We start from the raw sequence: 15,366 nt of genomic DNA on the forward strand, positions 1-15,366 counted from the left end.
GCACACTTCCCTTAGCAAGTGGTATTCTCCCTTAACCCTTTGGGCACATTTGTTCCTGCTCTTTTTGGGGAAGTTTTCTCTGACAGCAGTGCTGCCTTTTCCTCACCTCCCTGAGCACAAAGCAAATCACTTTATTTCTGTGATCCTCTTACAAACATCAGGGAGAAAGAGCTCCAGTGTGTAAACTCATGCTGCCATTCTACAATTCTGATTTGCATTAATTAATCCACTAATGTTGTCAAAAAGAAAGCAACTCAGTCTGAGGGCAAATGCAAGGCAGTGACCACCTCCAGAATTCCCAATACAACTTTATCACCTTTTCAGCCCCACTTCCAGAAATCCTGAGTCTCTCCTTACTGCACTCCTTACTGGTCTTTCAAAACTAGAGGAAACTGTCCATTCCTGACAGCAGTGAAATTCATCACTAGCAGAGCAAAGTACAGAGAACTTTTACATTGCATCAGCCATTGTAGTAAAAAGAACCCCAAAACCCTGCCCCACAAAGATATTAAGAGCCTTTTATCATCAGCTTGTTAGGTAGTACAGGATTTCCCTAATTCTCATCTGTCATTTTTTTCTTTTATGAATTCTCAATAGTGTGAAAGTGAAAGCTGCAACAGATGCTGCCTCAGATCAAGAGTTCACCTCTGTGTGTACCTGGAGTACCACAGTAGGAAAACCTGTTCTTAAAAGAATTCTTTTATAATGGAAATCATCAGGCAATTTAAATGAAAGGGTAGTTTGCATCTCTCTTCAAACTGTTAATAATCTTTGTTATTATCACAAACAAACATCTGCCAGGAAGAGTCCAGTCAGAACTGATCTTGCTTTTAGGACATGGAGAACATTGATTAAATGAGCTATCAAAGCTACTTCCATTCTTATTTTTCATATTTTGTGGCTCTTTGGATGTAGGTCTTGCTGCTCCCAAAAAACCAGAAGAGTGTGTATGGTGAGGGTTTTCTCAGCTAAATCAAATCTAGAGTAAATCAGCGACAGAACTGTTTCCTGGCCTCACGACCCTATCCAGCAGGTAGGGTGATGTGCCTGGATAACGTGGCTCTGGTTCAATTCCCACTTACTCCTCAGCTGTATCACAGGGAGTCACTCTGCAGGGTGAAACACCCTGTAAGCTACTGCTGTATTCCCAGGTGGAACCTCTGCATTCTCCTCACCTGTCTGTTGGCTTCAATGTACAGCCCAAGAGTGTTCACTCGGTAGCACAGCCCCTCCTTCATGATATGGACATAGCAGCGCACTTTTCCTTCGTGGAGAGTTTCATTCATATCTCCTCTGTGATCATTCCAACAAGAGTTATCTGGTGCAGGTTTCAGCAAGCTATTATCTTCCTTTATGAAACTATAAATGTCTGGAGAACACACACATGCATGAAGTTAGACGGGATTTAATGAAATACTTTCTGAAGAGGAACACCATTAAAATACTGTTGGTGAAGGGAAATCTTCACCTCACCTCATCTCCATGGCTAGATACTCAGCAATCATTAACAGATTTTATCACATGTAGTGAGTAAGTGCTTATTTTTATTCTGCAGGTGTGAATTAAAGAATCAGAAGAGATGCAATGTTTTGCCCAAGGTCACACAAGGAGATAGCAGAAATGCTAAAAATAAATTCCAGAATCTGACTTCCTGTCCAGTTCTCAGTGCAGGGTGGTTAAGGCTTAGTCTGTTGTCCTACCCAATTTTAGGAACTCCCTTCTAAAATGACATTTTCAACAATGAATCTAACTTTTTTTCCAGAAAAAACCCCTGAAACTAGAGCCCCTAGCTGATTTGCTAATTGTTTACACCAAAATAAGGGAGGACAAAAATATATATATAGTACACAACATTGTTTGAAAAATAAATCTACTAGAATATTTGCTAGGGGAAAAAAGCTTCCTCTGCTGAGGAAAAAAAGCTGAATCTCTAAAATAGTGTTTCAGGCTAGTTCTGTACTCTACTCCATAACACTGTTATGTTGTATAGCATATAGGCTTTAAAACTTCCATAAACCCAAATCTTTGACATTGTACTGACCTAGGGATGCTTGCTCTTTTTTCTTTTGGTCCTCTTCTTTGTTGTCTAGTCCTTGCTGCAATGATGCAGGAGAAGAAAACTGTTTCCTAACCAGATGTGGAATCAGTTCACTCCGGAGAGATGTGATTGTCCTGGAGAAAGAGACACATGAAGTCTGTGAATGCTAAAACTTATGTCCTCATTTTCCTTGTGTAACACCATCAGACATTTTGCACACTTCATGAGAATGAATCAAAATCGCAAGACATTAAGACAATGTCCACTAGTCACCTGCTTCTTTAATGCATTAAAATATAAAGAAATATTCAAAATGAGGAAAAAGCTTCATTTTCAGAACTATGTCCCCTATATTTTAACAGACGTGACTATAATTTGTTATTATCCTATAATTCATACTTGTGTGCAGATGGAATGCAGAAAGTACCAACATTGTAATGACAAAAACTGAAGTCACTTTATGTGCCTTAAAAAATGGCATCAATTGACTGAAAAAGAGAGAATAAAGCACCCACAGAGGGAAAACCAAAGCAGCTCCCAAAAACTGAAGTCACTTTATGTGCCTTAAAAAATGGCATCAAACTGAAAAATAGAGAATAAAACACCCACAGAGGGAAAACCAAAGCAGCTCTTTTTCTTTGTGATAAAAATATGGAAATGCTCAAGGATATATGAAATATCAGATCGTTAAATTAAAATTTTTATGACGCATGCATTAATGATATTCCTGCTCAAATGACAGATCCAGAACATTTTAAAGATTCATTCCTTTAACAATTAGGACATTTCCGTTTAGATCCCAACACTTTCATCTTCTTTAGATGCTCCAACATAAAATGTGTAAGTGAACAGAAAGCTTCCTGACACGTTTCAGCTGGCAATACACCCATCTTCCCCTTGTACAGATTTCAACTGTTATTGTATCCATTCTGATACTGCAATACCAGGAGGGGTTTTATCCCAAACCACCTATGCCTTAAACAAGGGTCCCAATCACTAGATTATCTCTACTCTTGCATTAATTTATACATTACAATGACTCAAAAAAAAAACTCTCCCAAAAGACAAATATCAATGTAGAAAGTCTATTGTACAATGGGATTATAACCCTACAAATTTAATTTTGATTATGAGAAGAAAATTTTATTTTTCAATAAAGTATTTGGGGAAAAAACACAAATCAACAGTTTTTACAGCTGGAGTGCAGTCTTAAAATAGCTTTATTGCTGTTGTTTCATTATTTTAACAATCTCCATTTAGTTACTGAATTGTGGATTATTTAAAGTAGTACTTGGGAAAATCATGCGGAAAATGAACTCAAACTTGGCATGTGTAAGAGGAAGTGCTAAACTTCAGAGGAAGGACTGGAGAACTAACACAGTGAGTTTGGCTAGAGGAACTCAACAAATAACCCACAAAGAAAGAGGAGTTGTTTAGAATGGAAGACAGCAAAACTAGGAACTAACAGATTAAATTACGAAAGGCAAGTACTAGAATGAGTACAGTGAAAATTATTTTGGTTGGCAAGATCTCTAGCAAAGGGGGATCTTACACAGTTAAAACTTTAAGACCAGCTCAAAGCCCACCCAGGCCCCTGTTCAGGTCAATGATAGTGAAGCAGACCTAAGGACCAAAACAGTCTTTCCTGTCTCCAGCTTTGAAGGGAAGATTCAGCTGTGATTGCCAGTTCAGCCCTATGAACAAATACAGAGTGTTTCTTTTTCTTGACAAATTTTTTCTTCAGCCCTCAGTGCAGGTTGTGTCACATCTTCTGTCCCGCAGCCCAACTCTGAAATTTTGCTTTTATGTTTTATTACAGACAAGAAAAAACTCTAGTCTTTAGTCTCTCCTCCTGCTCGAAAATAAGATTATAATCACCTTCAGATAGCTGTATTTCAGGAACTAACGAAGTGAAACACTTCATTCCTTAATCACCGAATTTCTGCCTGCTAACCACTTACAGGCGCGCTCGGCGCGGCTGCGCCGGCCCCGCGCTCCCACACACGTGGGGCTGTGCAGATGGGCAGTTTACTAGCTCACAATGTTTGCCTGCAGCTGTGCCATTCAGCAATGATTTCCTGCTTGGGTTTTATACTGCATCCAAAACCGACAATCCTCTGTTTCCCTCAGAGGCTGGCTATGGCATTTATAAGATATATTACCTATAAAATACCCAAGTATTTGGCAGTCTTAAATAGTCTGATGCAGAGGACAACACAACACGGTAGGAAATGAAAGCAGTGGAAAGGGGAAAAGACGGTTTTTGCAGTTTTGCCTGGTTTTTGATGGTTTAATCTTTCTTGGCCAAACTCCTGAAGCTTTCCTGCAATTCTCTGAAGTGCTAGCCACATTCCTTTGCCAAAGGTGGAGCAAATCTCTGGGTCATCCATAAGATGTGGCTCAGAAACACATCCTTCTTACTGGAAAAGGGAAACCAGGCAGGTTTGCCTCTGCTTGCTGTTGAAGCAATTTATATGCAACATTAAAGGAATTTGCCTTTGGAAAGCAGTAAAAATACACAGTAAGGCCCTCTGTGAGAAAGATTTGGGTATTTTTTGCAACAGATCTTGCAAATTAAGATATACAAAGTGATAGCATGAGACTATTATCTGACTGTAAACAGTGGGAGAAACCAAACATCTAGCTGGAACTAGGAAAGGAACTGAAATCAAAGGAAATGCAGAGGGACTGAAGACCCTTCATCAAAAAGGACAAAAATTAGCAGGAGTTTGGAAGAACCAACTGGCCTGTAACCTAGTGACAGAAGAAGATAAACCATAAAGGTTTCTGGTCTAGTGTATTTAAAATTCTTACAATCAAATCCCAAACTTCACATGCCTATATTAAGAAGACTGTATAAGTAAATAAGACTGTATAAGCTGGAGAAAGCACCTTTTTTGTTCTCTTCAGGTTTTAAAACTTGGAGCCTCCTGGTTTCTAAAGCTCCTTGTTTTTGTTAGCACCAAGAGTGAAAATGAAATATGCACTGAGATCCACAGAAGTAAAAATCTGCTACAACCAGGAGAAAGAAAGTTAAAGGGTGAGTGGAAGGAGAGGAGGGCACACAGAATTTTGGCAGAAATCCAATTCTAAGCCAATGTGGAGTAAGCATGCTCTTGACACCTCAGAGCAAACTCCAGACGGTAGAGAGCATAAACATGAACCTGCCTTTGAGAAACATTTGCCAAAATAAATATGTTTTCATAAAATCCAGCCCAAATGACAGGCCCTTTTTCATGACTTTTCATTCCCTAAATTTTGATTTTTGGAGTTCTATCTGTCTGTTTTCACGTCAACAGAAAGTAGCAGGTTTTCAAGGAAACCACCAAAGATGGAGAGTGCAGATAGATGCCTTCTTGTAAATGAAGAGAGGGGGACACACTAATCCCTGAAACACCTTATGTGGCTCCAGTGTCCTGAGAACAAGAGTTGGCAGCAGTTTTGAAAGGGTTGATACTGATCACACTTCAAGCATGCAAAAAGAAGTACCATCCCTGGCATGGACTCTGCCATTCATGCAGCAGGTCACAGCTACAGGGGATGTTGGCAAGAGATGCTGCATAAATGGGGGAAACAAGGACAACTGGCCAGCTGAAATTCATAGTGCAAGTGCAGGAAAAAAAGTGGGAATTCAAGTGAAGATGAAATATTTAAATATCAAAAGAACCTCCTGGAAAATTCAATATTAAATGTACCTAAGAGTTTAGAGCACACATCAGTTACTTGCAGTCAGATATGTGGATTGCAGATTCAGACTCAGGCAATAAAAACTTAGAATATTCAAGGTTAATTTTATTTAAAACCTAAAACATTAAGGGGCAAAAATGGCTACTTGGTCAGACAACTGTTATTTTACCAAGTACTGTTATTACCAGCAAGACATAATTACACCTTTAGAATCCCTTTATCCCTGGTCCCTGTGCACTCTCTGCACTCCCAGTGTTTCTGGGATTTTTACATCTCAGTAAAGGCACAGATAAGGTTCATGCTAAATTAGAAAGTTTTACTTGTGAAAGAACGTTGGGTGAAAACACCCTAGGTCAATAAGCTTTACATTTAAACACAGCTATGCAGAATGTTTCAGAGACTTTTAACCATAAATAAACTTGAAACAGTCTACAACATGGCAGAATTAAGTTTGTATCTATGTATGTTATATTATATTACATTACATTATGACCCACAGAGGGCCAACTTTTACTTGTTGCTGAAATGCAATTGCCTCTGGGATGAAGCTTATTGAAACTTCAGCAAGAAATGAAGAACAATGTAGCCAACTGAAACACAAGAAGAGTTTTGGGGGAAAAAGCCTAATACTGTCCCCTTCAAAAAAACAAAAAAAAAAAAAAAATTTCACAATTATGCTTTAATGGGCTATGATTTGTGCTCTTAGATATATGTATTGCTGGAGATTCATAAGACATGGAAAATAATGGTTCTGACCAATGATGATAAAGAAAGGAATCTTATAAAATATTTTACAAATGTCTATTTGAATCTAAATTTAGGTGACATTGCACAAGTCTAGGTAATAGTAGGTGCTGTTTGGCTTGATCCACAGCAGGAAGAAGAGCATCCACAGCTTCTGCTTCCTGCAGCTCATTCTCACCAGCTTCAGACACCCTGAACACAACTGTCAGTTCCATTTACCGGCTGTCATTCATTTCAATTTTCCATGTTTAATGTTAAACACCATAAAATAGTATTAATGAGTATTAGCATTCTAATATCCTCCCTGTTTTATTAATCTGTGATGAAGCATGAAATCTACTGCTGCTGTCAGCATCCACCTGTGAAATCTGCTGTTACCCTCCATGGGTAGCTGCAGGGGGCTTCCCTTGCTATCACTGTCAGCACAATCAGCTACATCTACAGGTGCAGATAGTGTTTGTGATTCCCCACTACAAACAAGCAGATCATTAGCCCTTTCATACCTATTTGTATCTTTTTTTTTTTTTAAAAACAGGCAAATGTTAGCTCTTGTACAGCTATGCAAGCTCGGTTGGGTTCTGATCTTAGCTCCATGGCCTTCAACAGAGGTTCTTCAGATCACATCAAAAGAACATAAGGCTGTATTTCAGACTGGTGTTCATAATTAATGTTAGAAATGTATACATAAATACAACTAAACAAATCCTAAGGCAACTTACAGTTTTGGCCAGAAAGGAGTTGCATGTTTATACAGAACAATGAAGATGTAAGAAAAAGGGAGGGAAGAAAAAAATAAAAGAGAGTGTGTTGGAAGAAAAAGAAAAGTTAATTCTGAACCCTGTAGGTACATAGTTCATGGTTCTCATCGTTTAAAGGATAAAGCCAAATAACATTTAAAAATTCCATGTAAGCTGGGAGCTCTCTTGTTGAATCTCAACGTTATTTTCTCCTGATCCTTTGATGGAGATTAAAAATTTCCATGTGAATACAAAGAAAGAAACAACAGTTACTCTGAGATTTTTTCCCTGAGCATTTAATGCTCCAAACTAGAGCAGCCAGCCACCATTCCCATCTCCTCCCCCCTCCTTCTTGAAAAAAAAAGTCAACTCACTTTGAAGAAAAGACAAAACAGACAAAACAGGGTCAGGGCAAGGGGGATTAGGGAAATGATATTTATATCATGGACCAAATTAAAATGTCAATGCAAGAGGCAGGCAAACAGCCCATGCCACATATATACACCAGGCATGTTTCCTCAAGGAAACAGGAAAGAGATTTGAAAAGAGTTAATGCAGTCCTGAGTTAATACCACCTGCCTCAGACTCAACACCACTTAAAATACAGTGTTTGGGTCCATTTCCCACAACGTGGTTTTAACAAACACAATGGAAAAAGGAATTACAGGACTTTTCCCCTTCTTCTCACTGATTCATTACTAAAAATGCTGGAATTTCTGAGACATGCTAAGAATGTGGAGAAAGCAGAGAAAGACTACATACAAAAGGAAAAAAAAATCAAGTGATAAATCTCTAGGGTGTGCCACATCTCTGCAGAAGGCTAATTCTGCCCTTACATCTTGCAATAATCCTTTTGCCTTTGTTTGATGTAACCAAGATCAATTATAATAAAGGAAAACTCCAAAGTAACCAGGCAAGCCAATAAATTACCAGGCAATTAATTGTGCCTAATTCAATAACCTGCAGCACTCGTCACAGCATTAAACATCTGTTATATCTTGCTATGTTCTATTTCTCCAGTTCTATTCTCAAAATTTGGACCACAAAAAGAGTAAATACATTTCTCACACCCTGCCAGAATTTCATATTAATTGTCAGTGACTCTTATTTTTGAAGTTAAAAGCCTAGGGAGAAGACAAGGAAACTTCGAGAAATGTTCTACTAAAAGGTAATTCCACATGACTGCATTTGTGCTTCAGTTGTCTTTCCATACTATTTTCTAACTAAAACCTTCAAGCCTGACAGCAACATACTCCCAAAGCTCACAAGAACGTGCATGACTCATTCAAAAGCCATTACACAGCAAGCCAGTAAAACTGCACAGCTTTGCAGGCTCAGGTTTATGAATGACTTCCCAAAACTGCAGAATCACCACCAAAACCCCACATTCCGGATGATGGAGGGAAAGCAGAAGACACACAAGTGACAGTCACAGACACCATAACACGGAGAGGAACCAGATCAAAGTATGAAAGGGATGGTATGGATGCAAACCACATAAAAGCTGTTCTCAAGTTCCACCAAGTCTGGATGCAGTTAAAGGAGCAGGGATCTAACTTCCACTTCTGCCAAAAAGCCCTTTGGGAAACAAGGCAGCTTTCTGAAAAATTGACCACAGAAATTAAAACTCCTCAATTACATACTCAAATCCTTTGAAAGCGTGTGCACACTCAGCTCAGGTCATCTAAGTAACCTTAACTCTGCCCACTTGCCAAACAGCCAGCAACACCCCACAGCTCCCAACTAACACAGCTTTTGCACAGGAATGCCAGCAAGTTTAGACATTTTTAGAACTTCTCTCTGACCAAAAGTCTCTGAGGCCGTCGGAGGCCACCCAGGGTGTTTGGCAGGTTGTACACACTGCTGAGGAATGGATCTCATTCATTCCCAGACAGCATCCCATTCTTCTAAAACAAGCGCACCTGCAACAAATGTGATTCCTTGCCAGAACTCATCTTTCCCGTTTCTCTCCCACCTCCGCCTTTGCAGCCATCTGTGTCTGAGTTACCAACTTTTTTCTAAGTGCCTTTGAAATTAGGCCCCTTTTCTGAAAAAGAAACAGGCATTCTGACAATTTGCCTAAACAAACACACATATACGATGAATTTGATAAGGCTGACATGTATCCATAGACCGATGAGTTATGTAAACTTTAGGTGCATAATTATGTATTTAGATAAATAGATTGAAACACTTCAGACTTGTATAAAACATGTAAGTGCCAGAAAATACAGACACGGTTGTAGCTTCACATGGGCAACCTCTTCCACCCCACTCCACTGGTATTGCATTACAGGCACTGGAGATGCCCACATGACTGCTCCATCTCCATGCAGCTACTGCGTTTGGTGATCTGCAATCAAACTGACCTATCCTCAGTTTGACTGATTTCTCTCAGCAGTCTGGGAAATAAACTGGAAGCTCTGATGCGTAATTCAATCCTGCTTGCACCTATACAAGTACCATTTCTATGCCCTTCTCCCAGCAATCACTCTACCTTAGCTCCTATCCTCTACACTCATTGCTAATCCTTGCTCCACCCCTCCCTGTAGGACAACTCTTCTGTTCTTTTTACCATGGTGTTTGCAAGATGATCTGTCTGTGATAAGACTAAACTTTTTTTTGTTTTCGCTTTATCCTTTCTTGAAGAATTTTGAAAGCTTTTTGGCCAATAAATCCCATCTCCTCTTTTTTCACAAGACAGCTTTTATGCATAATGTTCTTTCCAGGTGGTATTAATCCACAAAAGTTTGGTATAAAATGCTGTGGGAGCTATAGTTCATCTCTGCATCTTTGATTTAGGGGAAATATCACTCCTCTTCATTCAGATCTTGGACTTCTTCAAAACCAGTAGCTTAACTAGACAGCATTCAGCACTTCTCATAGACTATTTAAAATGTTATACTCCTTTTTTATTTTTTTTTTCACTTTAAGTAAAGAAATTCACAGTTGCTCCTCTTTGAGTCAAGATTGTTCTAAGATCACGCTCTAGGCTCCTTATCACATTCAAAATGGAACACAGAGTACCATTACAGATTGAATGATGGTTCACTAACTTCAGGAAGACACTTCTTAGCTACTCTATTCATGTACTGGTAGCATTTACTGTCCCATCTACAGGCAGGAAGTTAGAAGTCTCCCACAACAGTAATTCAATGCAATAATAAAGTCAGCAGCAGTGTTACAGACATATTTATGATTATTCATGTTTCATTTGCCTTGCTAAGGCACAATGAAATTTAACATTGAACTAACACGTAGAATATAAAAAAAAAAATCTATAAGAAAAAGCAAAATACTAGGAAGACAATAATTGTTTTCTCTCTTTACCCAAAATTCAACCTGTCAGTAAAAGGGGAATCAACATTTCAGAAGGATGTATCAGTGACTGAGGTGTTGTGGAAGAACAGAGACTTAGAAGCAAAACAAAGAGGGGCAGAAAAGAAAACATTATCTTGAAAATAGTACATTCAGATCATCTGAATGAAGAATACAAGGGAATTATGTTTTTCACTGCAAGAGACATACATATGGTATCATAGTATACAGATTGTATCCTCACAGGGAGATGCCCAGCAAGGCAAGATAATAACTTTACCCAAAGTATTAACTTACATGCAAGTAGTGCTGGGTACAGAAATTGTACTGCATTGATAAAGGAATGTTTAGGGTGATTCTGCTCAAGTTGCAATGATTTAAGAAGAAAAAAATCAGTGAGAAAAAAGCATACAAAGATGGGTAAACTAATTACTTCTTGGCTCTGAGATCACATCTTGTGTGAAGACAAAAGTCAGCTTGAGTGATGGTTACCCAAGGAAACTGAAACTGCATCAAACAGTGAAAAAATAGTTAACCATTTTTAATGTTTATTATCAGATCAGAAGCAGCCCAGCTGAGGCCACCAAGAGGGCCAAGAGCACATGACACAGGAGGAGAAGCTGGGGGGCTGGGTTTGTTCAGCCTGGAGAAGAGAGGGCTGCGGGGGAATCTGATTGTGATTTTCCACTACCACAAGTGAAGTGATACAGAAGACAGAGTCTTCCAAGAGGTGCACGGTGAGAGAGCAAGAGGCAACAGAAGCAAGCTGCAACAAGGGAAATTCCAGTTGGGACATAAAGAAAATAACTTTTCAGTGAGTGGTACAGTCCTGGGACAAGGCCCAGTTTCCATCCTTAGAGATTTTCAAAACTCAACTGCAAAAAAAAACCCTGAGCAACACAAGAGTTAGACTTGAGCAGGAGGCTGGACTAGATCCTGCTAGACATTCCTCCCCAATCTAAATATTTCTATGATTCTATAATTGAATTACATGTTTCACGCCCTTCCTATATTTGTTTACAGAATCCAAAGGGTCATAATATGATGCTGTAAGTCACAGTAAGAGAACAAATTTGACACATTTTAACATTTACCTTAGAAAAAATTTGCATTAGGAGCAGCTTGGGTGCAAGAATACATCTTGGTGCTGTCACCAAGCATGCTTTGGTATGTCAGGCAGGTGGCCACTATAAAGTATTATGGTCCCACAAAAAGGTTTGCAGTTATTGATGAAGTTGATTAGCTCCAATGGAGCATATCCAAAGATATGTCTACTCCCAGGTAGTCTGCCAACAGGAAAAGGAATTGTATTTCTTACAGAAGGCATTTGCTGAAAATCATAATGTGTTTAAATCTAGTTTGGATCATTAGGGCTTTTCCCCCTGAGGTTTCAGGAGTTAGCTTGATTGGTACCATGGAAAGATGATAGCAGTAATGATACCCTGGAGGATGAGGACATCAACAAATTTTAAATGCTGGCATTTCTAGTAAGGAGCAGGGAAAGCTCCAACAGCTGGATATGTTTGACAAGGAAAGGAAATGGGGAAGATGAATTGCCATTTCACATTGTAATAGATTAAATGCACTAAGGAGGAGCCTGGGTTGGGTTGATTGTGGGTTTTTTTTTCCCCCTTTTTCTCTTCCTTGTTTGAAAAGCTACAATCTATTTGCCCTGACTTCACACAGTATACTTCCTGCAGGAGCTATTTGTTTATTTATCCGTTTTAATCACAAGGAAAGTATTCATTATAAAATCTCTCCTTACAGCAAAGAGAAACCTTCCAGCCACACGGCTGACACATGTTAACTTGCAGGTATTCACAGAGCAGGTTCTGTTTTAAGCCATCTTTCAGGCAGCCACACAAAGACCACCAAAGCTGGGTGTTCAGCTCTGCCAGACCTCCCCCAGCCAGCAGCCCTTGCCAGGAAACACAGGTGACAGCCTGAATGATAAAAAGGCATTTAGAGGGGAAAAAGAAAAAATGCACTGGTTTAGTCTGGGCAGCACCTTAATATAAACCTGCAGGGGCCTTTGTGTACAGCATAGCACACAGCCATGCAAGCAGGAGCTCCAGAGACAGTCACTCACACCTCCAGCTTCCAAAGATCCCACACTGCCCTGCCCCTTTATCAACGGAGAGGGGTGGCTCTGCTGCAGCTCTTTTCATGGCCACAGATCTCCCAACGCAGCACTGAGACAGCAAACCTTCCTCTCCCCCCTTGGTGCTGGCCCAGCAGAGGCTCTCTGGACACAGCAGAGGGGAGCTGAGCAGAGAAATGTGCTCTGGGATTGCAGCTGAAACAGTTTGGAAAGGCAGAGCACTATGACCTCACACAATTTGCTCTTATTTATTTCAGCAGTTTAAAAAAAAAAAAACCAACCCAAACCCCAGTGTTTAACTTTGTAAACAAATCATACTGACTTTGGCTATAAAGTTTACTGCAAATTTGCTCAGTTCAGAAAGGAGTTTCTCTACTGGCAAATTCTGGCAGGCATCTCTCCAGTGCTGGAAGAACTGCAGAAAGCTGATTTGTTTTCTTAGCTACAGCTCAGACTCTCACGGGGTGCACCCTGAGAGGAGGGCTCCCCAGGGAAAGTGGATTTCCCTGGTGGCAGGCGAGATGTTAGCACTCAGCATTCCCAGGATAAGGCACTGTGAATGGCTAACTCAGACCTTTTGACACGAGCACAGTGCTGCTGTTTGTCATTACTGCCTTTCCAGTACCACAATCGATCCTTCTGGCCATAGGAAGGGTGGCTTTTTCTACATCTAAAACTTCAGAAGGACTAGATTCTGGACCAAATGGTGATTTGCAAAACACATTACTAAACACAGTAAAATTCCATGGTTTTAGGAGGAAGAGGGGTGGGGGAAAAAGGGGAAAGGACACCATAAAAATATGTGAAATGTCCTACTATATAAGAGGAATGTGTGCTGTCAACTTTGTTTTACATATGCCTGCACAGCCTTTAGAAATTAAGTCTGATGATCTTATGTCACAAAGTGCATGTGACACTCAGGTGGAGAACAGAGAACCCAGAACATCTGAGCATACACACAGTGGCATCTGCCTCCACCAAATCCAAAATGACCAACCTTCAGAGGTGGTGCAACGAGGGTGCCTGAAGAAAAATTGCCCAGAATTTCCTATTTTAAGTCTCTGTTTTCATCTGTTTGTAAACTTTGCCAAAGTGTAACTGTTTTGGCTGAAATTACCCATGCCAGGTGTTTCCCTCAAGCTGATTATTTTTTGGATAGCGTCACCAAAAATGTCTCAGCTATTTCCAAGAACAAAATTATGGAAAAACCCCTTTGTTTTGATCATGTTAAAAATATTTCATCTGCTGTGCTGAAAAGCTCTTGCACTTCCATGCTTAAGAATTTGGCACAGAACAGGGTTGTCTTTTCGTCTGGGCATTACATTTGTAAACAGGAAAAGTGCCCATACTACACCAGGCTAAGTCTGAAAAAACACTGTTTGCACATGCTTGGAAGAGACCTGTTTGGTTTGGGTTTTTTTACTTCTAAAAGGTAGAAGTACTTCTAGCTTGGGTATGCTCCATTCTCTCTTTTCTGCAAGGCAATTGAAGTATTTGTGCACTGTTCCACGGAGTATGCTCTGGGCCAAGGTTATAAATGCTGAGATGGATATTCTTTGAGGTTTAGAGCATCCCATCTCCTTCTGGTGGCTGACATGAAAGGTGATAAATCTATGCTGATAACAGCTACTCCGTTAGCAAGAGTCACAGCAAGAGTCATGATTAATTCTAGAAGTGTCACATACATAAATACATATACACACACTTAAAGAATATCATGGTACTAGTTTGGGCACTCAAATTAAGAAAAGCTAGCAGCATGTTGCTTATACCTCAATTAAGACCTTGCGTTATTATGATTATTATGATACAACCCTTAAAAACACACCTACTTTTCCTCTCTCGCCAATCTCAATCTCTTCTTCACCAAATGCAAAGATGGACTATGCCCTGGGGATGGATCACCTTTGTGTAATGAGGCAGAAGAATGCCTCATTTGTTAGAACATGTGTGTTAAATGTACAAGGCAGAGGGCTGCAAGAGGAGAAAAGAACTGCTAAGATGTAAGACAAATGAAGGATGCCTGAAGAACTGATTTACTTTTTTTTTTTTGTAGTTCCCTTCTGTCAGAGGATTTTATGGATAGTGCTGAATGCAGAACATAAATCTAATTTCTGCAGGTTGCCACTGATTATCACCCTGCAACAGCTATCATCAATGGAAAAGACTTTTTCAACATTACGAGCTCCCTGTATAACATTAATAATTGAAAAATGGCATACTTAAGACAAAGTTGCTTCAAACCTCAACTCTTGTGTACCTTGGTTTCCCACTTTCAGAAAGGGAAAACCACTGCTTCACTAACAGACATGCTGGAAAGAGTTAATGGGCATTATAGAATCAGTGATGAGCACCAAGAGGAGCGTATTTACTTTTACCTTTTCAAAACAAAGTATTTGACTTATCTACAGAACATGGTTTAAACAGGGATTAAGGCTGGAGGCCTCCACCTGAACTACAGAAGTTATGTACAACACTGAGCAGTGTCTCCTTCAGTAAACATCTCAGGCAATAAATGAAGCAATGGTCACAGATGGGGAAAAAAACCCCAAACAAGGTACAAAGTCATGTAACTGAGGCTGTACCATAATATGTGGGAAAAAACAAAAGCAAAAAGTTGCAAAGAGAGCCTCAGCTGTGGCACTATTATTGGCAAGTGCTACAATTAACAAAGCTAGTATTTTTAAATGTGGCTTTTTGTATGCTCAACCTGTAACTAAGGTTTGATTAGTATATTCCTG

The 15,366-nt window shown here is 39.7% G+C and overlaps 1 protein-coding gene across 1 annotated transcript in view; it reads right to left on the bottom strand.

The window, feature by feature from the left end:
* The window catches only part of EIF2B3 (eukaryotic translation initiation factor 2B subunit gamma), a 99,105-nt gene that overhangs the window by 28,191 nt on the left and 55,548 nt on the right, over window positions 1–15,366 (bottom strand). The window contains exons 6-7 of the mRNA XM_039711686.1: window positions 2,042–2,172; window positions 1,176–1,369 (exon numbers count right to left, since the gene is read on the bottom strand). Coding sequence (XP_039567620.1) covers window positions 1,176–1,369; window positions 2,042–2,172 — 325 coding nt within the window. The remainder of the gene's footprint in view (window positions 1–1,175; window positions 1,370–2,041; window positions 2,173–15,366) is intronic.

The sequence above is a fragment of the Passer montanus genome, unplaced genomic scaffold (genome assembly GCF_014805655.1).
Source record: "Passer montanus isolate IOZ18808 unplaced genomic scaffold, ASM1480565v1 scaffold25, whole genome shotgun sequence".
Taxonomy (NCBI): domain Eukaryota; kingdom Metazoa; phylum Chordata; class Aves; order Passeriformes; family Passeridae; genus Passer; species Passer montanus.